Here is a 23,655-nt window from a genome sequence, read left to right as displayed (position 1 = left end):
TCGTACTCAATCTCGTACTCTTAGTAAAATCTGAAGGTCCCTAATGTTATGACGCCTACCCCCTGGACAATTACCTTGGCGATGTACACTGCATGATCATGTTAGTCGACTTTTTGCCAGGCTTGGATTAAATATTGTGACTTTCTAACCAAACGCTCTTCTGTTGTAACTTAAGTCTCCTTCGTTTAAATAAGCGGGCCTTACCTTGGTTCTGTCCATGGCCCTTTATTTGTCTCGATGCAATGCCTTCCATTTCACATAATAAACACGGCCAATTCCTTAGCAGAAGAATGCGTCCCTCTCTCTTTTAAAAATTGTCTTTGCATTTCTCTGGTATCCCTTTGTTTGCAGACCTAAGAAATCCTCTCCTTTTTTCCTGGTGTTGTGCATCTTACGGTTTTCTTTTCATGGCAGGATCGATCACTATTTCGAAAGGGCGCGCTTATTCGTCTCGTTCCCGCTAAACTGTGATGAAGATCGCGGTTCCTGTGACTTATATATGAGCCCGCATTTCCATTTCATGATAGTTATAATTACCAAATTCAAACAGGCAGCGGCTTATCGCAAAACAATAGAAAACATTCGCTGACCGGAAATGCATGTACAATTAGCAGAGATGGTGATTAGTTTGTAAAACTTTGTGCATAGGGCGCAGAAAGGCAGAGGAGTCACATCTGACAAGATTCAGACCAATGATTTCTTCACCGTGCAACTGCAGTGAAATTCGCGCAAGTCGATCGGAGGGGGACATTGGGGTTTGCGGTATTGCGGTAAGTCGAACGTGTGGTAAATAATATAAAATGAATGAAAAACAAAAACAAAACAAATCTCCTGTACGTCAGTAGTAGAGCATCCGAACTCGTAATTGAAAGGCCTTGGGTTTGACTCCTGATAGGAGCACTCGAATTTCTTCTTTTTTTTGCGAGTACATGTATGTCTGTGTCACTTTCTAGAATAATACATCATTAATAATAATAATAATAATAATAGTAATAATAATAATAATAATAATAATAATAATAACAGTAATAATAATAATAATAATAATAATAATAACAGTAATAATAATAATAATAATAATAATAATAATAATAATAGTAATAATAATAATAATATCCACTTCCTTATTACAAAACTATTTTACAAGGCTACAAAGTTAAAAGATTACACCAAACCAAAAAGGAAGTGAAGCAAAACTATTATACAATAACACGGGTTTCAAAGACATTTTCATCGTCCTCAACCTTAAAGACAAAAACATTCACAGATCACATGTGGTCTAAAAAGAGGACTGTTCTGGCAGTGTTGATTACATCGGGGAAACCAGGAGAAATGTGGAGATACGAATCGATGAACATTCAAACCCCTCTAGGTCTAATGACTTTGAACCTGCCTATCACCTATAGTCCGGGGGATAAGCGACAAAAAAATCACAGAATTGTTCAAACAGTGATACAATTTATTCACAATTTTTATTAACCTCTTACTGGGAGTTACAAGATACAAATTATTGTACAATAAAATATACTGATATGACAACGTGAGTTTTCGTTTTTTTTTTTTTTTTTTTCAGTGTTCTATTTCCAGTCGTCTTCATTATCTAACGCACTAAAATCAAGGATATAATCACGCAACAGATCCACTGCTTCAAGGTCGTTTGGCTCTCAATCATTCATTGGGACAAACGCACTCGTAGATTGACTTGTCTTGCAAAACAACAACCACTCACTCTTCCCTGCGGATAAATGAAAGCCAACGCCGAAAAGCAAATGACGAGTTGCCCAAATACAGAATGCCGCGAAAAGTGGCATGTGGCGCCAAGTCTTTTTTTGGCGCCAAAATTTCTCGATCTATTCACCTCTGTAGATTGTAATATTTTACACATATTTTTATCGGCTAAATATCGCTGATAAATCGCCTTTTAGAATTAAAAAAAAACCCGCTCCCTTCATACACACAGAAAAGAACGGAGACATTTATATACGCCAGCACTCAGATATTTTTCTTAAAGATTAAAAAAATTCAAACCGCTGATGATGAAATATGAACACACATTTGAGCATTGCGGGTCACTTAATTTTTAGATGGAAGATTGTTCTGGCCTAAATGCTCCAATAGAAACCAATTGTATTCTACGTAGAGATACAAAATAATTGGTCTTTTCGACAAGGAGTTGCATATGCCCTGAGTAAAAATTATGTTTTCTTGTAAACTATTGAATAAAGCTAAAAACCTATTTCTAACAAAATTAAATTTCACCGAAAAAAAAACAAACATCAACAAACAAACATTGAATTTACTTGAAACAGTGACAAACACGAATACAAAAACATCAAAAAAAAAAAAACAAAGCGATAATATCGTAAAGCAAAACCAAAAATTGGACAACCTTGAATAACGTTCCTAACGAAAATGCAATGCAAGTAACTTGATTAAATCACCATAATTACATTTAACACAACTAAGCATTGTTTGAGTTTATCGCTGACCTAGCCAAAAATATAACTTCACAATTCTATTTTACAGCCTTGTTCGCTTAATATTCCAATTCAATCTAAAAAAACGAAACACATCCATTCTTAAATACGACACGAAAAATTGTCAAGTGGTCAAATCACAACAATTTTATCACGATATATATAAAACCACGTTAGTCACGGGATTGCTAATAATTCTTGAAAGAACTAAGGAATGCCTTAAGTCAGTTAAGAGTCATAAATATTTCGCCTACAAAATTGAATACTACTGCTGGTCTCCTTCGCGAGGTTCTTTCCTTTGTCACGAAACGCTTCTGAAGCATTGCGTGACAAACAAATGAAGAACAAAGCACGAAGACGCCATACTACTGTTACACTGTGTTACAGTGACTAAACCACAAATTCGATTGGAGGCCAGTAAATTCTTCCACGACAAAACGTTTGAAAAACTTTCGTCAAAAATTTATATCTTAACTTTTTCAACACTATAGCAAATATGCTTTCACTGTATACGACTTCGAACAACAAATTCCTACTTTTGCACCTGCGAGGCTTTCAAGGAGAAAAACTCACATCACAAAAATTAAAAATGACAAATGATTTCCATTTTCACTGACTTTTTTCCCCCGAATTTGTAAAACTCTATTAAGAGAATCCACAAATGGCTAACATTTCAACAGCCAATAGCCAAAAAACTTGTCAAATTGATTCACATCAAACATATTTTTTTAGAAATTAAGACTCGATGGAGCGTCATGTAACGTTTTGTTTTTTGTTCTAATGCTTGTCACTCCATTTGATATTGATCACGTGCACACCTGATGACCTAGCCGTGTCACATCTTAAACATGAACTCAACACAAAGCTAGGGCATGTTTCCCTTGACGTGAGAAGCCAAAAGGCTGATTTTTTTTTTTTTTTTTTTTTATCGCAGCCTACAAAGAGAAAAAAAAATCTCATACGATCCTTCTCAAAAGATTAAATTTAGACCGAAGCGTTCATTTTCCTGAAAAACCTGAACAGATTTTTCATTGAAAGCCTAAACCACTGGCCCACACTGAAAATGAAATTTTTAAAAAAATTGCAACACGAAAGTCAAACACATCCAGTCAGACTGGCCCTAATCAAACACACGGTAAAAAAAAAAAAAAAAAAAAGCGATAAAACGCCTAAAACAAAAAACCCCGTACTTAACCACTCGGTTGGATTTCCTGATCTAGCCTATGGGACACAGAAACACGCTTTGACCAATAATCAGTTACACAAAAGACTGCTTAATGAACAGTGGTGTCGTCACTTTACTCCTGCACCCGAATGTCCCCATTGCCTGATGTCATCTTTGATGCATCGATGACCTCATCATTATTAGCCAATGGGGACGCCCAAGACCCACGGAAGCTGCTTAGCCCGCTGAATGCATCGAGCTCTCCAGAGATGTCACTTCCGGCCTGGCTACTGAAGCCCCCCAGCCTCATGGGGGCCCCCGGGAGATCACACTGGGGTATGGCTTCATAATGCACCTGGGGTCAGGAAACAAACCCGGCAGCCTGGCGCGCGGCCTTGAGGTCATTGTAGGCCAGTTCCTCGGCAAGTTTGCGATCATCTCTTTCCTGTTTTTCCCTATCCTGCTGCTGCAGGAGGCTTCTACGCTCCTGAAGCAGCCGCCTGTGTTCCTCCTTCGTTTTCTTCTTTTTCTCAGCTTGGCTCTCGAGGCTGTCAATAGTAAGGCCGTGATGGGAGGCGTCCTGTAAGAAATGGATCGCATGAGTATCGAGTATAAAGGATAGAGTCGAGAATCGCATGCGAATGCAGGATCGAGTCGCGAATCAAGACTCGAAGCAGACAGTCAACTGTCAAACCGAACTGAAAATCGTCAAAACCAACGCGGGCAGTGAGATCAAAAACTAACATTGATGTTTATCAACCTGTACACGGTGGTTCTAACTTTTGAGTTTTTGGATGAGTCCCTGAAGTGTGACCACTGTGACTGAGATGAAAGCTACTGAGCAGGACTGTCCTGAGACCCTTTTCATTATGCTGTACACAATGCTTCTAACTTTGGATCCCCTGGAGGAAGCCCTTATGATCATGACTATTCATTTGAATCAAGCAGTACTAAAGTGTATCAATAGTTGTTCAGATAGGGATGAAGACATAGCAGACTAGAAACACCACTCTGACATTTTAAATTGATGTTTTCACCACCGGAAAATGAAGCATAAAACAAGCAGTTTTTGAACATGTAGCAGTCAACCATCTTACCTGTGCCAACCAGCTCTGCTCATTCCCTTGGTCTCCAGTCTCACGCGTCTGTAACAGCTCACTACCAAGTATTGCATCTGGGGGGCTTCCACGCTCCAACTCCTGAAGAGTCTGAGCATACTGCTCATTTTTATTTATTTGGCCTTCTTTCCTAACAAATATAAACAAGCACTTAGCACCTTTTGCAGGTAACATAAAGGGGGGACATGGATGGCCCAATGGTGAGAACACTCGCCTTCCACCAGTGTGGCTCGGGTTTGATTCCCAGAGTTGACACCATATGTGGGTTGAGTTTGTTGCTAGTTGTTTCCCTTGCTCCTAGGGTTTTCCGCCCTTCATAAAGACCAACGTTTTCAGATTCCAATTAGATCAGGAAACAATGGACAGAATAGCCACTCTCAGCATTTCCCCTGAAATTCCCATTTGTTTAATTATTCATTCATTCATTCATTCATTTATCCCATCCTATATGAGCTACCGCAGTTAACTTGAAGAGGGTAACTTGTGCTGTTGTAAAGTTATTGCTATTGAGCACTTTGTGTTATATGCTTCAAGGTAGTTTCTGTGGACAAAACTATAAAGTGCTGAGCAGTACTGACTAGCATGAAATGTTCGATTTGTGATATTCAGCAAATTCACCCAAATTGAAGGATTTTACAAACAACCTCAATGAGAGAAAAAGGCCTAAGCATTTCTGTTCTATACATGTACAAGCTTATGTGAACATGTACATCTTCAAATCAAATTAACCTTAAAATGCGTATTGCACACTGCAGAAGAAATTCTGGTCACTTTCTCCTGAGAGAGAATAGGGACCTTCCGATTTTACTACACCTACGACTTTTGAAATCTAGTTTGTGTGGTTCAAATAACCATATGTCCCATTAATCTTGTTTCTTGGACCTCCTTATGTGCTAGTGAACTACCGGAATTAGTAACAGTTCTGGGGAATGTGATTAGTCTGAAATTTGAAAGTCATGCTTGTACTCAATCTCGTACTCTTACTCTGATGTGAAGGTCCCTAATGTTGCGAGATGAGACGGCTGGAATACACAAGAATTCAAGGAAGCATTGAAGAGGAATGAATGGTACATGTACCACATGACACAATAAGCACCCATCTAATTTAAGTGTTTTTTTGGAATCACACAACAATACCGCCATACTACTAAGAGGACCTTTTTCCTACCTGGAAAAGTCATCCAAGTCAACATATGGTGGCCAGAGCTTGCAAACCTAACTGGAGACAAACAGAATCATAAAATATTACTTGATTGCTTCACTACAGGTTTACTGAATTTCATTTTGTAGTTACACTGTAAGGCGATAACTCAGAAGTAATTGACAATCAGTCAAAAACAAAGCAAAGGCCATTATGTCTTATTGATGAAGTTAAAACACATACAGGTGTGTACAGTCAAACTTGGTCATGCTAAGGACTAAAATAGCCATACATGGCATGTTATACTAATGGGTTAACAACAGGGATAGGGATGTCTCGAAACACCCTCCCCACACATCCGCACTAAGGGAAATTTTTAAATTTAACACTTTGCGAAGATGCCATTTTCTGGGATTTTGGGTCATCAGTTCAAGTGATTTGAGTTTTACAAACCAGAAAATAACATCTGTTTCAGCAATGTCAATGTTATTGTGTTATGCACTGTAAAAGCTCCATTTAGCCACCTAGGCGCTTCTTAAGGACTAATTTTCTACAAACAAGCCTACATGTACCTCGTTTTCATGGTAAGGTCCCCATATTGGTGCAGTGTCTGGGGGTGGGGGCAGAGCATTGTTGCCATCTACAAAGTTTCCCCAGATGACACCATGTTGCCACTCTACAGGGGACTGTTGCCTAGGTGACAAACTGGAGTTTGATGATCGGCTGGCAGCAGGAGAGTGGCTGAGTGGGGAGCCACTGCTGACCCCACTGCTTGCACTGGACAGTGTGGTGTCCTTCCTGCTGGGCATACCAGACTCAAGGGGATCCCAGTCAGCAGGGTCACAGCTCCGAGGAGATGATGAATCAGTCTGCTAAGGAAATACACATTGTATAATAATCATTATTAAAAACTGGATCATTGGATAATGTAATTACAGGGTTTTAATTGGCTTAGTGTCAAAAGGGATATCAACCATCAATATTACCATTCCACGTTCAATAAATAAGCAGACAAAACAAAAACACGACCACATTGTTTGGCATGATGGGGGACGCATCCCCTGCGGTTGGCATGACAAACAACTTATAGGGTTAACCCTTTCCTGCCGGTAACCCACTAGCCTTTCCCGCCCGAGGGAAATGTCAAATTTTTCTAAATTGCTAACTATGAACTGGGAGACCACATGTCATATACCATTTAAAAGGTATTTTCTGGGGTGTGCTATAAATCACACCAACAGAGATGGAGGAGGTCACATATTAGAGTGAGAAAACTCAAAAACGAAAGAAGAAAAACATTGAAAATTTCCCTATTCGTTGTATATACTGGGTATCCCCCTAAACTATAGCTTAATGTACAGCTCTCAGTGCATTGCTTGTTGTCAGATATCAGCTGGACCCTTAACGTACAAAGGAAAAGAAAATCCAAAAGTTTGAGGGGTGGTAAATAAAGTCTCATATAGGAGGGGGGCATGATTTTATGCCTTCAATTTGTAGATCTTTCCAAGATCTTTTGGTTGTGCAAATTTCACACAAATTGACCAAATATTGTGCTCATTATTGCGTCTTGTGCCATATGGCACTTTTGGGCGGGAGAGGGTTAAAGAAAAAAATAGTACCCCCTGGTATCTATGATGTGGTTTACCACTTCTACAATTTTTCAAATGTTTCAATTTGATGCACTTACAGACTCTGACAATATCTCCTGGACAGAACTTTCTATGCATTAAAAACTGCAAATTAAGCTACAATTTGGGGGTAGATCTATCCCATGAAACGATCAGTGAAATTTTGTAATTTTTCATTTTGACGTTTGGAACTACATGTATTTCTGTCAAAGACCTGACTTCCTTCAGTTATCTTGACATGAGAAACAAATTTCACTCATGAAGACCTTTTAAATGGTACATCACACATACAAAATGGCAAAGAAAACAGTTCTACATGTACTGTAAGACTGAAATGGGTTAAAGACCCTTGTTGGTGCTTACACCAAGATTTGAAACCACCAACTCCAGTTCTACATGTACGTGAGAATCCAACCCATTCAGTTAGTTAGTGAATCCTTTGTAGGGCAAAATCTTTTCACAAGCGTAGAATAATTGAAGGCTGAATGATCCAACAAATTGGAGCCCCAGTGTGAACAAACAAGTCCATTCTTACGATAGCTAAACTGTTCCCATAAGGAATCACCTGAGGCACATACTGTAAAATGTGCATGTAGCGGACAGTCTTTTTACCCTGAAGATAGCTTGATCAATCGAAAATGTTTGGTTTTAATTCTTCTTTTTCTTTTTAGCAGTGTAAAATAGTGCTGTTAAAATAATAATAATAATAACAATAATAATAATAACAACAACAACAACAACAGTAATAAACTGTATTAATTACCCTCAGCAGTGATTATAGCAATCATCGTACCCAGAGTCCTCAGGCTCTTTGGCAAGCGGTTAGTCACCAGGAGAGACTCTGGGGACATCGAATTTTATTACCGCAGGATTTCTGCGGTAAAACAATGGAAACCGTTAAGGAAAAAAGACAATCAAAAAATTTGAATTTTTTCGATGTCCCCAGAGTCTCTCCTGGTGCCCACCTGCTGACCAAAAAGCCTGAGGACTCTGGGTAGCAGATTGTGATTATAGCACAAGTGCTCCAGTGAGGCTGAGCATTAAACGTTCACAAAGAAATAATGATCTAAATTTAATTGAACAATAACATGATCAACAAATCCCAACTGGAAGGAGGCAGGTCCATCAGCTGGTTATTTACAAGCCTGGCAAATGAGTTAAACTTGGAGCTATTGAGGAACAACTCCAGCTAACATCCAGAGCAGGACTTAAAACCAGGGACCTCTGGATTTCAATTTTTCCAAAATTCAGTTTCTGGTCTTAGAAGACTTCAGATCAGCAGATGCTCAGCCTTGAACCACTGACCAACACACTAAACACTATGGCCCTACACCTCTAAAATGAAATACAGCCATTCACATCACTCATCAATCACTTTTACCAATAACTTACCTTCAACTCAAACTCTTCTGAGATGCCAAGATTGAATTTCTTGTTTATTGGACATTCTACATCCAAAGGGAAATTTTTGGGTTCCACACACACATTACCCACAAACTGGTCGGCTTCACTGCCCAAGTGTTCCAAATGGAACTCAATCACAAACCAAAAACCATGCAAGAGATTTTGAATGATGGTATAGTCAACCTCCTGTTGATAGAAATGTAGGAAATACAGTAACTAATTTTGAAAATCAGTCAAAATCTACCTATCACCAGCTGTTATTTGTTAATAAACATCATTGTTGTTGTTTCCCACAAGAGTCTTGGCTGCAGAAACGAACCGTCAGTGGGCTGCTGTGGCTTATATGCTTCAGAGTAGAGTGAAAGGGCAAAAGCAAGTTGAATTTTTTTCTTCAAGTAATTTTCTACATTTTCTGTTGCTGAGTATTTGACCACGGTGACCATCAGGCAAAGATTGTTTCATTCCTGGCCAACACCCTCAGGTGCAACATAACTCTAAAGAGTATGACTATGTGATGCAATATTTTGACTGTACACCCTGCAGCAAATTTACATTAGTTTACAATTACATTCAGTTTTGTCCGTTAGGTCATTAGACATCACACCAACGTTAGAAATGATACAAAAAGCTAAAAATAATAACAATATAAGTTAGTACATGTGACTACATACACAATTCTATTTAACTCACTTGGTAATTTTCAGTCGTAAGTTTAAAATGTTCAGGGCATTGATGTTTCAGTGAGATGGCAATGTCTGAGGAGATACTGAATGGGAAAGTCTGTAACAAGTGATACTTGCTGGCAATTTCTCGATCCTTCACAGTCTATAAAAAATGACCAGAATATCAGGTCAAATTAATGTATTGAAGTCTCCCACTCTCGAAATTTTCTTTTCCTTCTAATCAATTTCATAGTTTTAACTTCAAGATTCTATACTTCATGAGACATATAGTCTGTAAAATTTTACACAGTTTGTTAATTAATTGCCTTGATTTCCTACCATGTTGTAAAAGTGAAGTCCTGTATGTGCCCATTGATCAGAGATTTTTAAAAGAATGACTAAAACGCACTAAAAGAATTGTTCCACGGCCATGGATAGAACTTAAATTTTCATCAATAAAAGCACTTTATTAATTAGTCTACCAATTCGAAAACAGGGGTTACCATACATGTTAACTTTATACTTCCTATCGGCTTATTAGCTTGAAACATCAACAGCAGTCCTAAACCACAAATTCTTCTTTAAAACTTACAATAACCACACAATGTTTAGTGGGCCCCCCAATTCAGGCAGGGTTTGAGCCGGGCCGCGCCATTGCGCCAATCCCACACTGCAATTGAAATTGTCCCTTAAAAAAAACGGCCAAGGGGACAATTTGTCTCCTTCAAAATTAAGGGAAAAAACTCGAACGGAAGCAGACACGAAGGGATCCCAGAGATTGCAAGTTAAACAGAACGTGGAAAGTATATTTTACCGCACGTTGTTCCTTCAAAGTTCATTCTCAAGTCACATTTCACAATAGAAAGCTTTTTCGCTACAAATCGAAGCCAGACTGAATCAGAAAAATGATACAGAAGAAGAACAGTGAATTAATCAGGAAGAATCGGATGAGGATCAAAGGAAACCGAGAAAATCATGAACTTTCCAGAAAAGTTGGTTGTGAGATCACACATGGTTGCACTATGAAAAGGAGGCGATGTTCTGCTATTTTTGTCGGAAATCTAAGAAGACAATCCCTTTGCATCGGCAGAAGGGTGTACAAATTTTAGAACCTCAACTCTGCAAAGACATAAAGACTGTTAAGAGCATGAGGATGCTGTCAATGAAGAAGCTATGAGGGATACATTCAGCAACACACAGCGCCATGCTCTTAGAGAACAATCGCAAGCCATCCTCAGAGCAATGAGAGCCCTCTACTGGCTGGCCAAAGAGGACGTAACCACAGTCAAATATGACTCACTACTCAATTTTCTGGATGAAGTTGGCCTAGAAAGTGTTAAGAATCTTCGAGTGGGAGGAAATGCTACCTATCATTCTCATCAAAGTGCGGAAGGTATGCAAGATGCTATTGCTACTGTTCTGAAGTCTAACATTGACAAACTAGGGTTAGGGACTTTGATGTTTGGGCTAGAACCAACAGAAGAATTAGTACATGTACGTCTACCAGTAATTAAGAAAGGAATTGAAGTTTACAAGGGGATGCCGAGACGAGATTCTGCTGTGAAATGTTTTGAAGTATAAAGTATAGTCATTGATCCTCTGTTTAAATATGACGAGAAAAAAAAAGTATTGACACTAATAACTTAACTTTTCTTGTTTGTGTTGATCACTGTTCTTGTATTACAAGGATCAGCTAAAAAAAGTTTTTGTTGGCTTGCCTGTATCAATGTAAAAAAACTGTTGAATAAAAATTAATTTATCTGTCCCCCTAAAAATAAAAATGTCCCCCAAAATTTTAGCCAAGGGGACAAATTGTCCCCCAGTGATCAATTCCTAGCTCAAACCCTGTTTAGGAGTCAAGAATGCAATATCTTGTGCTTTAAATCACAATAGATGGCATGCTAGTCTTAAGCACAGGATTTACAGCCCTGGCCCTAGTTGTTCAAAGAACTTTATAAGTCTACCAATTCGAAAACAGGGGTTACCATACAAGTTTACACTTCCTCTCAGCTTAACTACCTTGCACATCAACAGCAGTCCTAAACCATAAATTCGTCTTTATAACTTACAATAACCACACAATGTTTAGTGGGCCCCCCAATTCAGGAGTCAAGAATGCAATATTTTGTGCTTTAAATCACAATAGATGGCATGCTAGTCTTAAACACAGGATTTACTGCCCTGGCCCCAGTTGTTCAAAGAACGGATAACTTTATCCACTGGATAAGTTGCTATCCAGCAGAGCAAATATACTCCAACCAATTGTTTTGCAAAGTTTTCCACGCAATCCCATTCTTAAATTTGACATATGCTTCTACTCTAAGACTATTCACAAATTATACATGTAGGACTATCATGAAAATCTTGCACACATTTTACAGTAACTGCCAGAACTATCCAGTGGATAAAATTATCCACCCTTTGAACAACTACATGTAGGACCAGCTGTTTTAAAACTGAACATTGCCGGGGTAACAAAACACTTTGAGCTGCAAACCAACTGAAGTATTCTTCACTAAGGAAGAGAAAAACTAAATGTGAAGTGAAAAGGAAGCAACACGACAACACAATACTGAATCTAGATCTGACCACTGACTCTTCAATCCTCTGGTTATAAGACAATTAGTCAAACCATGAGTCCAACAGGAAGCACAAAATTACCTTAAAGGTAGCATCATCTTGATCATGTCTCATTATCACAATCTGCAGGTACCACACTTGTCCAGCAACTGCCCTTGATGCAAAAACTGCAATCTGAACTTGAATTTCCTCCTGGTAATAATAATGTAAGTTAAATATCAATACTTACAGCCAGTATTGCGATTGGTCAAAGAAATAACCTAAGACATTTTCAAACACAAATACTTCACATGATCTAATTAATGAATATTAAATACAGTTATTAAAAACACTGAGTTAAAGTTCTCTTCACTGTTAGTATTAATATTATTATAAAGCTGCCGGGATTTTCAGCAGTTTACATACATGTAATTTATGCAGTATATTATCAATGAAGCTTGCTGAGGTTACCCAAGTGCATTGTCAGAAACAGTTTGATAGTACATTACTTGCAAAAAATTTCGGACGATTTTAATTTCGGACAAAAAAAGTGTCCGAAAATAAAACCGTCCGAAATTTTTAAGCGTCCGAATTTTTTACAGTATAGTATAAAACTTTAAAAGTACTTTCTGGGCGACAGCATCACATATTCAAAGCCAATGTACATGATATGTTTAGAATTCGGATTAGGCGGCTTTGCTTAGTCGTTCTTTTAATCACTGGAAAGGTAAGCATTTGAGACACTGCTTGAGTCATAAGCTTGATTGGGTTTGTGTTATTTTCTCGTTGGTGTATCCGGCTGTAAAACCTTGAAGATACAGTAAAACTATCATTTTCAAAGATTTTAGTTCAGTCTAATTCATGTTTTTTAGTCGTAAATTTAATTACTTTGGGCATGTTTCAGCGCAGTGTCTGAAATGTTTGTCCGAAAATTGTCCGAAATGAGGGAAAAAGTGTCCGAAAATTAAACAACCGAAATTTTAACGTCCGATTGCAAGTAATGTAGTCAATGTTTTTAGACAAAAGTACAAGTATGTACATGTATATACATGCCCAATATGTATCCTACTCACTGGTTTAGAAAGTCCTATACTCCTTACAGCCATCTGGGAGTCTGAAAAAAGACATTTAATTAGATGAGCTACTGGACTAGTTAAAATCAAACACTGATTTGAAGTACATGTAAACTATTACAATTATTAATAGTACATGTAAGAATGGCGCAAAGTTTTAAGGTCTGAATATTCAAGAACAATAATTAGCTTGAATATATGCTTTAAGCATTTTTTCCTAGACCTCTTTATTTTTCCCAAGGCATGAAATTTCCCAACCTCATTCCCAGGGCCTCTCCTCTTCACGTCCCAGGGAGCGAGAGAGGAGAGACCGTGGTTGGGGCTGGTCACGTGTCTCCCAGAATCTGGGAGATTACAAATAAATGACTGGAGAGAGGGGTGGCTGAGTGTCAGTTTGCCTATACTAAGTGTACCGGAGATGGGAAAACATGCCCAGTCAAGTCAACTTGCGATTCGCGTGTGTTTCAAAGGTCATGTCAAGTGGTCATTCAGAAACCCCTAAAAAGGTATATAAAGTGAGGGAATCTGTGAATGTGAGCTGCTATCAACATTGTAAAGCAGTTGGAGATACAAGTCATTGGCGAAATCTTTACAGCAAAGGGAATCGACTACTTCTGGTGGTAGCCGAGGAGCTTTATGGCCACGCACTTCCACAAAGTGAATTTTTGCCACATCTACTTTTAGAGTGGTCAAGTCCATGATCTCTGAAAGTCAGGCATTGTTAAGGTCAAGCGGTGCATCGAGGAGTCATCCTCCGCGCCGCATTTGACGGCCAGGAAAAAATCAAACGTGACCGGAAATGTATCTCGGAGCCATTGTAGCCGCAGACTAAATTAACACCATCAACTGGAACAAAGGTTATTTCGTTATTGTTTTACAACGATTACGGTATTTCAAAAGTGTTTTCTTTGTTCATTAAAAAGATCCGTGAAATATTTACCATCTACATGTTGTTATACCGTACATCCTCCTTCCGAAAGTGTTCTGCTTATGTGCTATTTCCTGTGTATTGTTTGTTGTTGCAACCCTGCTAACAGAGCGTTTCTTTCTTGCAAATCTTTTAGCATGTGCGTGGTCGTTCGCGTCTCTAGTATTTTGCATCGTTGGTTTGTTTACGTCCCGAGAGAAAAGGGGACGTAACCAAACCAACAACGCTAAATACCGAACGACTGCGCTTATGCTAAAATATTTTCCAGAAAGAAACGCTCTGTTAGCAGCGTAATTGCTGCAGAATGTCCTTTCAGAACAGTTAGACATAGGCCCGATTCCTTTCAAGTTTCCTTCCTTAGTTCTTCAGATCTGATGTTTCATCAGCACATTCAAAGCTAGAATAAACCACGATTACAACTCCATGAATTGAAGGGGAAGGCGCTGTTTGTCCACGGTTAATTTTGTCATGTATACACAGTGATTTTCCAAAGTACAGCGCTTCGAGACAACGGACTTTGTTAAGCTTTCAGATTAATGCTACAATGGCTCGCAAAATGAAGACTACTGAAAAACATAGCCAGTTGAATGAGTTTTCGCGTGGGCTTCGCACAGCAAAGCAGAAGTCTTGTTTCGGAGTGGACAATAAATCTTGACAAAACACAGCAAGTGAAGGACTCCTCCCTGGGTCTAATTTTTCTCTGGGAGACACGTGACCAGCCCCAACCAGGGTCTCCCCTCTCTCGCTCCCTGGGACGTGAAGAGGAGAGACCCTGCAAACGAGGTTGGAAATTTCCGCCAATAAATTCTTCCTACTACCAATCCTCTTGCCAAGACTGTCTTTTTGCCACAGCATTTGATCAAAATGCACTTACATGATTGTACTCTTCTAAACAAAGCTTTATCTCTTAAAGCCATTATTTGTCTTTGTGATGTAATCTCATAATAATTATTGTGGTCTGATAGCACTTGCTCTTTTATTAAAGGTGATGCCATAAACAAGAAAAGGAAGGTACCCATAAGGACATCCCAGACTTAAGTCCAGTTGAGTTTTACAAATATACAAGGCGTGTGAACTGTGGGTCAAGGCAATGGCAAACCTAAACTTACATATATAGAGAAATACATTATTATTTTGATTTTTAGCTAATGCTTATCACTACAGTCAATGCTTTTAACTCCAATCAATACAATGAGTGCTTAACCTTAATCAAAGTTGTCAGCACTTAACCCTACATGTTCAATTGAGTGCTTAACCTTAATTGCTATTTTCAGTGCTTTGGGCCCACAGTAATTGGCGCTAGCTGTTGTGGTCACCCTGCCTTAACCCAGTAATCGTTTATTTTCTGTTTCATGTTGTTATGTTCTGTTTATAGTCTTAAGTTTGAAGGCGAAGTCAAATAAATAAGTAAAATAAAAAAATACCTGACTGACAACTCAACTCATGAGACTTATAAAACAAGTTTTCTCGGCTTGCATCCCTCACTGGCTCACAGTTAGTTAAAAACCCAGTACAGGTGATCATAAGAATAATTTCATTTTTTTTCTTTATCTTTGAATGAGACAAGTGGGTTAACTGCCAATATAAACCACAGCAGTACATGTAGACATGAGTGTGTAAAGATGATTGTTTAGAACACATTTCTTTATACATGTAGAGAATAGGAGAAGAAAAAGACAACCAGCATGCTTCTTAATAAGCCCCACATGCATGCTTCCAAGTGACTGGGCCTGTGAGTCATTTCCAGGTTGAGGGCTTGACTGAACAGAGCACATTATTCAATTAATCAAGGACATTAATTATGATTAGGCCATAGGGAACACAAAGAATAGATCTATAAAAAACCAACTGTGAGCCAACTCGTGAATGCGGAAGAGGATAGTGGTAATGCAGTACTTGTTAGTCCAGCAATTCAACAAATTAGCAATGCATATTGGTAATAAATAAACATTAGTATTTACACAACTTGCAAGTCGTAAAGAAACAGCACCCTGTTAGTCTAGAATAGTTAGAATGTCTAATCAATGAATACAATTTACTAAACAAAATACATGTAAAGGTCTAAAAGTTTCAAAATGTTAGATGAAATTCCATTCTCGTGTAACTTGGGTGAATTTGCTTGCGAGGACACGTGTTTGTTTACAGGGCAGCACTAAAATTATAAAAGCCATAATCCAGAAAACAGAAACCGGAATCCGGAATCCAGAATCAGAAACTATAATGAATACGGTTAGGAATATTTAATGGCGAAATACATGACTTGGGGTAAAAAATACAGAATAAAAAACTCATATCACTTGTTGGCATAAATGAAAGGACTCTTTATATTATAAAGGAAGCAATGTCCTATGGGACAGAGAGAGACAACATAGAGGTGACTCGGAGACAACATTAATTGCTTCACACCGCACAGATGGCGGACTTTCCAATTAAGAGGTGGTTAGTTGCGTGAATGCATATCTTCTGCCTCTTTTGTTTCGTCTATTTTCCGGACACCCCGCTTCAACTTGTTTTGATAGAGTCTTAATAGAGTTTCAATGCAAAACATAGAGGTGACTTATAGACTATGAAATTAGTTTTCTTAAGTTCATGGGCGATCAGTTTTTAAGGTAAGTATATGAAAGACAAATTCCTAATAAAAGGGCATTTTTAATCAGCTAATTATCTTGAACATACACTGTCAATAGTAAAAGAAGCCCTGGGTTTGTTGCAGTTTCATGCCACCTACATGTATCTGTCGAGTTGCTGTTCAGTGCTACATTAAATTGAGGTGTCTCGAAAACGAAGACCTCTAAAACGAAGACCATAAGACCTTAAGACCCTAAGACCCCAACAACTCGAAAACGAAGACCCCCAAGTATTAGTACAAAAAAAATTAAATAGCGAAAAATACATTATTTCATACCTCAAGTGAAATTTAATTCCTTCCTGTGGTCCTACCATGGTCATCCGCCATCTTGAGCTGAGTGACTGCGTTCCCATGGAATACTGACCGGAAGTGCGTTTCCTGCTCCACTGGACCGGAAGTGTGTTTCCAAACGTCTCAGTTGCACTGATGGGTTTTTATTTAATTATCAACTAGCAAAAAAACGAGTGTTAAATCCCTCCTTCTCGGAATTACAACCACGCGATCGTTAGAGCAAAAGAAATGAAGCCTAGGCTTTCTATTATGAAAGTTGCTGTAATGATTGTGAGGTTCTTCAATCCCGAGTACATCCATACATTTGTCTCTATAGCAAACCAGCCGTGAACTGCTACTAAGAATAGTTCGCGGGAAAAATACAGGGAAATGTATGGAAAGTTCAAAACACGACTGGACGCTTACTAGCACTGCTACGTCCCTCCAATTTTTTTCCTAAAATCCTCTTCCTAGTACCAAAAGTATCCAATTCATGAATTTTTCAGAAGCAATGTTTTCTGAAAATTATTTGACATCGGATTTCCATACAAACAAATGAATGTTATTTCGAGCCTGTTTGCCTACTCGTCAAAATGGCGTCGAAAACCATGATAAGGCCTATTAGCGCAACTGAGACGTCCGGAAACGCGCTTCCGGTCCAGTGGAGCGGGAGACGCACTTGCGGTTAGTATTCCATGGGAACGCGGTTACTCAGCTCAAGATGGAGGATAACCATGGTAGGACCACAGAAAGGAATTAAATTTCACTTGAGGTATGAAATAATGTATTTTTTGCTATTTAATTTTTTTTTTTGTACTTATACCTGGAAATTTGGGGGTCTTCGTTTTCGAGTTGTTGGGGTCTTAGGGTCTTCGTTTTAGAGGTCTTTGTTTTCGAGACACCCATTAAATTGACACAGTTTTGAAATTATCATCCATTGAAAATTTACCTATGGAGTCACTGATGTATCTTTCTTCAAAACCTTCTTGATCTTTCCCTTGAACTAAAAATTCAGGAATCTCTTCCTTCTGAATATCAAATGAAAATTAATTAAAATATAAACATTAAACAGCTACTAAAGATCACCATTAAAAACATGCTTATTAACAAAATGTAAAAATACCCTGACTGTTCTATGGTAACTCAACTGTTCAAATGAATCATTATACAGTACAGCTGTACACTGATGTGTTAAAAGCACTTTTAACTTGACATTGACAGACATTTCATAATTTATCTTTTGATAATACAGAAATGATGACTCACTATTTCAGTACTCAAGCACTTGTTCCAATGATAGGAGAAGTTAGCTAACTTTTTCTTTTAATAGACCATCAGTTTTGTTTTTTAAGGTCTCTTATTTGGACAAACATATTAAAGACACAAATAAAAGGCTGCTACAGCTGCAATACTTAACAAAATACCCCTGAAATGTCAGTATGTGGCATAAAATTAATCCAAGTGATCTACTGGCCACGGCCCACAATAATTGTTTGAGGGACTGATGGCTGATTGATATGATTTAAAAGAACTGGAATAAGTACTAACATTTGTGCTTGAGAGCTCTGACTCTATTTTGCCACATACAAGTTTGGGAAAACTCAAGGACTCACCAAACAATATTGAAGAAATTTATTCAAAGGAGATGTAAACCTTTTTTTGTGAAATCTAAGGACTTTACAAGACACTGCCAACTTCAATGCCTAGTTTTAAAACACTGTACTGCCTGTTTAAGTGCAAACTCAGACGCTTATTTTTAAAACACTGTACTGCCTGTTTAACTGCATCCACTGCAATGATTTTAAACCCTTATATAAAACATGCCCAATGTATATAATATGTTACAGGACAAAATTAACTTCAGGTTAAAAATTTTTAACCAAGGTTGATTCTCTATTTCCTGATCCTAGCCCTAATTATTCACAAAGATGTCAATTCAGAATCAACCAAGGTCAAAAATTTTAACGTGAATATAATTTGACCTGTAACATATAATTATACAGACTACAGTTGCACTCACTGGTTTCAAATGCCTTCTTCTAATTCTTTCATCCATCCTAAAGTTGCCTTCAGTTTGAAATCTGAGAGTCTGAAAAAACAGGGTTGCAGCCAGCATGATACAAACCAAGGCACCTGCCTCAGCCATTCTTTCTGGTAATTGACTATGACCAAATAGAATTAATGAGCAAATAGATCAAAGCTAAATAAAATGTCGGAGTAGCATTTAAAAACCCCACCAAACATTCTCCTAATTTAAAGTTTCTGTCAAGTAATTAACAGTTAGTGGATGAGGTTGAGCAAAATATTGTGATTTGTCAGTGCCTGGCAAACAAATTATTTGCCGAAGCCAAAGAAGAGACTGACAAATCACAATATTTTGCAATAACCAAGTTCATTCTATTGTGCTTGTGCCTGAATGTAATTGAGTGACAAGTTCTCAGCGCACATTAAAGTTACTCATGTGTTGCCATTTGCAAAATGGCAGCAGCAAATTTTTCTGCTTCTGCGCTTGCGTATGACAACTTATGCTTATGCTTATCGCATAAGCATCCTTGTGCTTATGCTTATGCTTGCATCGTACATGGAAACCAGGCTTTAAGATTGTATTATTTGTATCTCAAAAGACAAGACAACATTACTTGTCAGTCTCAAAAGAGAGCTATTTCTGAAAAGACAAGTCTCATTGGGAAATACTGCACACGACGCCACAGAAGGTGATGTTCGGGTGCACAGTCGACCACCACAACAGCCAAACAAACACTTTGATTCAGCAATCGATATTTTTTTGAAAACTAGGAGAAACCGTTCAAATCAAAATCCTCGAAAAAAAAAGAAAAGAAAAGCGTTTGCAAGCAAATTACCAAATGAATGTATTGCTTGAGAGTTTTAACACAAAATCATTGTAAATGAAAAAGTGATCACTAACCGCGTCAATTTCCAACACTACAAGAACATGGTAGCGTAGCTGTGATATTTTTGAAATTATTATATAAGACCGACATCCACATGAAATCCAGCGAGGATAATTGAGAACTCTGACATGTATTTTACTTATCTTATTCATTTATCTATTTTTACGGTTGGTGTGATATCTTATGTAAATCATGTAAATGAAAATGTACAAAGAAGGACATCGAACACGTTTTTTCTACAAATCGAGCAAAAAATCCTTGAGATGTTCAGACGCAGAGAAACGAAAGTAGGAAGAACTCTGTATTCTACCATAACGAGACCTAACAAACATTTGAAGTCTTTGGCCTTTATCGGTTTAAAAAATGACAAATAAGCAAACGCTTATCCAACTGTTCACAGTTTGCGGGTGCTACAATCACAACGCGTAACAAACGATCACCGCGCGAGAGAACAAATCACGTGAGTGAGCTATGAATTCCTGGAACATCAATATGTATTAGAATTCTTTTTTCGTTATTTTGTAACAGGCTGCAACTCTTCGGCTCCTGTTTTGTAAGCATTGTCTTGTAGGTTAATATTATGTAAGTAAGTAGTATTTAACTAAGCAAGTTATATGCAAGTAGGTATTAAAGCTTTATGTAACTTAGTAAGTACTATGTAAGTAAGTCAGCATTATGTTTGTAAAACAATAAAAATTAAAAAATATATATAATTATATATTTTCATTGCCTGCACTTCGGTCTCGCAGAGAATGCCAGGCCTCAAGGAAAAGTCTCTTGTGGTAATCACGCGCCTTGTCGACAATGGTGGCTTGGTCAAAATCTATACTATGGCCAAACTGATTCGCGTGTTGCGCTATCTTTGAGTTGTTATCGCCAACACGGACTGCTCTTCTGTGTTTTTTTATCCTTGTTGCCAAGGCTCTGTCGGTTTGCTTATATTACACAAAATTGAAGAAAGAAAAGAAAACAACTGCATTTCCTTTTTGGACACTGTAACCACAAGGGTTCATGACCGCATACAAGTTAGTGTGTATAGAAAGCCTACACACACCGACAAATACCTTGATTTCAATTCTCATCACCCTGCGCAGCATAAGAGATCAGTTGTTAATACTCTCCTCGACAGAGCCAAGAACATGCCGTCGACAGGAGCAGGATAATGTCAAGAGAGGAAGCACGTCATTGACGTCTTGAGGGATAATAACTATCCTTAAGGATTTATCAAGAGTTGCGACTCCTATCGTAATGCCCCTTGTCGCGTGTCAAGTAACAACAATACTTCCAACATAGTAACGAATGGCAATTTTGTTGTCCTACCGTATATCAGAGGCGTCTGCGAAAGAATTTCTAGGGCGCTGCGGAGCAATAATATTAAAGTTGGTTTTAAACATCTCAACACTTTGCGTGCACGCTTCCCACTGCCCAAGGACAAACACTCCACTTTACAATCAAGACGTGTGGTCTACAAAATTGGGTGTTCTGATTGCAATTTTGTGTACTACATGTATGGGCAAATGGACAGAGCCTTGGCAACAAGAATCAAAGAACACAGAAGAGCAGTCCATGTTGGCGATCACACAACACGCGAATCAGTTTGGCCATAGTATAGATTTTGACTAAGCCACCATTGTCGACAAGGCGTGTGATTACCACAAGAGACTTTTCCTTGAGGCTTGGAATTCTCTGCGAGACCGAAATGCGGGCAATGAACATATCCGGGAATTCATTGCTCACTCACGTGATTTGTTCTCTCGCGTGGTGGTCGTTCGTTACGCGTCGTGATTGTAGCAGGCGCAAACTGTGAACCGTTGGATAAGCGTTTACTTATTTGTCATTTTTTAAACCGACAAAGGCCAAAGATTTTCGGTCGAAACGTCTTGGTAAGTTTTTATAAACGTTTGGTTTTAACGTTTTACAATTCAGTGTCATACACATAAAATTTTTTAGATTACATTATGACTTGCATATAGTATATAGCATGTAGTCCCCACACGGTCTAACACATTTAACTTCCCGCCCAATGTTGTAATCAATTTTTCCCATTACGAAAATCGAATTTTAAAGTACGGATCATTCCTGAAAGGTTACTTCAATTTTTCAATCTGAAAATTAAAGGCCAGCCATTTTGTCCAAATATCTCCAAACTTCGCTGGCTGTAGCCAACTTGAAAATTCATACCTGAAGATGGTGAAGATGTTGCAACATTTCCAATATCTTTCCCTGTAGCTACTTAAGCAACACAACTCTCACCTTTTCTTTAAAAAAAAAAACATAAAAATAGGACAGATACCAGTTTCTCCTATAATTTTTTCCAAAGAATAATAGAGAACTGCGAACATTTGTCCAATACATGCAAAACAAAGCTAATTAACCGCCGTTTTCGCTTTTCACATTTTCCTAGAGAAAAGCCCTGGGGACGAGATTAGGTACTTTCCTCACAGGTATAGAAGCAAAAAGTCAGATAAACATTTTGAGTAAAATTCTGTTTTCTACAAAGCTTCGACAGTTGCACCTCATTTCATGAATTCATATTCCCATCAACAGTTTAAGTGGTTGCGCGAGAAATATTGTTTTTAGACCATCTGAATAACTTCAAGGATTCCATTAAGACATAAAGCACAGTAAAGTTCACATTCAAACCTGTGGTACATTATGCAAAGTGGATTCCCAGGCCAGGAGCACACAAAATTTCTCAGAACGTCGACAGCTCATGTGATGATTTGCAGATCGTTTCCGATCGAACGTTTCGACTTGACACAATCTCGAACAGGCATTTCTCCACTATGGCTATGAACTCACTGATTTCCTCTTTCTAAGCAGCCAAGTGTTCCTTAGAAGTTGTTCTTTTGATTTTACAGTATTGAAAACCTATGTCTTCGTTTCAAGAACCACAAACTGCAACCATGAAAATTCACGAATGTACGCGGACGCCATTTGAAATACAAGATCTACGAACAAAGCCGACTGAGTTCTCATCCACCATTCGTGGTGAACTCGACCCAACTTCGCGTAAATTGTGCAATTCCGAAAGTTTCCGATTTACGGAGCTCCGCATCCTCTCAATGCTGTAAATTTTGATCACTACCTCAGTTTATGAGTCAAAATAGCCTTTTGAAACATATGTCTTATCTTAGACTTGGGCTTGGGCATCCAACACCAGTACGTCTACAGCTCATCTGATGATATGCAGATCGTTTCCGATCGCACGTTTCGCCTTTCTCGAACAGGAATTTTTCCGCTATGAACTCACCGATTTGTAATTCAGTCCAAGGAAAACCTATGTTTTCGTTCCAAGAACCGCAAAATGCCACCATGAAACTTCACAAATGAGTGACGCGGAAGCCATTTGAAAAAAAAAGATCTACGAAAAAAGCCGAATGACATCTCATCAACCATTCGTGGCCATATCCCTTTGCTCGTTAATTTCCCGCCAATTTTTCACTGTCGAATCAGTTGCTATCTCTCTGCCACAAGACTCGATCAAAATGCCTTAGCTGTCTCTAGCAAAGCTTCTGATCGCCCAAGTCCATTACTTGACCAACAGTGTGACCCACATTTTCGCTTCAAAATTGGCCTTATGTCCTATTTGGAAATACCCACCTTCTGGGGACTCTGATCAGTGAGGAACAACACCTCTGTAAATTTTCATCGGCTACACCTCAGTTTATGAGTCGAAATAGCCTTTT

General features: G+C 38.3%; 1 protein-coding gene and 1 long non-coding RNA gene across 6 annotated transcripts in view; both read right to left on the bottom strand.

Annotated features, from left to right (window-relative positions):
* The window catches only part of LOC146455004 (uncharacterized), a 14,123-nt gene extending 13,555 nt beyond the window's left edge, over window positions 1-568 (bottom strand). The window contains exon 1 of the long non-coding RNA XR_014859123.1: window positions 205-568. This is a non-coding gene — a long non-coding RNA (uncharacterized LOC146455004). The remainder of the gene's footprint in view (window positions 1-204) is intronic.
* Window positions 569-1,453: 885 nt separating this feature from the next.
* On the bottom strand, window positions 1,454-22,924 carry LOC146455003 (uncharacterized). 5 transcript variants are annotated; one of them, XM_085094820.1, is made up of 11 exons: window positions 22,610-22,924; window positions 19,075-19,216; window positions 18,004-18,082; window positions 13,228-13,268; window positions 12,257-12,367; window positions 9,624-9,758; window positions 8,922-9,119; window positions 6,474-6,770; window positions 5,929-5,975; window positions 4,740-4,890; window positions 1,454-4,222 (listed from the first exon to the last, which is right to left on the bottom strand). In XM_085094820.1, the coding sequence occupies exons 1-11, from the start codon at window positions 22,618-22,620 to the stop codon at window positions 4,004-4,006; spliced, it is 1,431 nt and encodes a 476-aa protein (XP_084950946.1). In that variant the 5' UTR covers window positions 22,621-22,924; the 3' UTR covers window positions 1,454-4,003. The 5 variants fall into 5 exon arrangements, with proteins under 5 accessions (XP_084950946.1, XP_084950945.1, XP_084950948.1 ...); XM_085094819.1 differs by having other exon boundaries at window positions 6,474-6,773; window positions 22,610-22,923; XM_085094822.1 differs by having other exon boundaries at window positions 6,474-6,773; window positions 19,075-19,143; window positions 22,610-22,923.
* Window positions 22,925-23,655: the final 731 nt, after the last annotated feature.

Source organism: Pavona decussata, unplaced genomic scaffold, assembly GCF_977016875.1.
Source record: "Pavona decussata unplaced genomic scaffold, jaPavDecu1.1 SCAFFOLD_289, whole genome shotgun sequence".
In the NCBI taxonomy this organism is placed as follows: Eukaryota; Metazoa; Cnidaria; class Anthozoa; order Scleractinia; family Agariciidae; genus Pavona; species Pavona decussata.
Note: the sequence above shows the minus strand (reverse complement) of the source record. Positions and strands in the feature narration are given on the sequence as shown.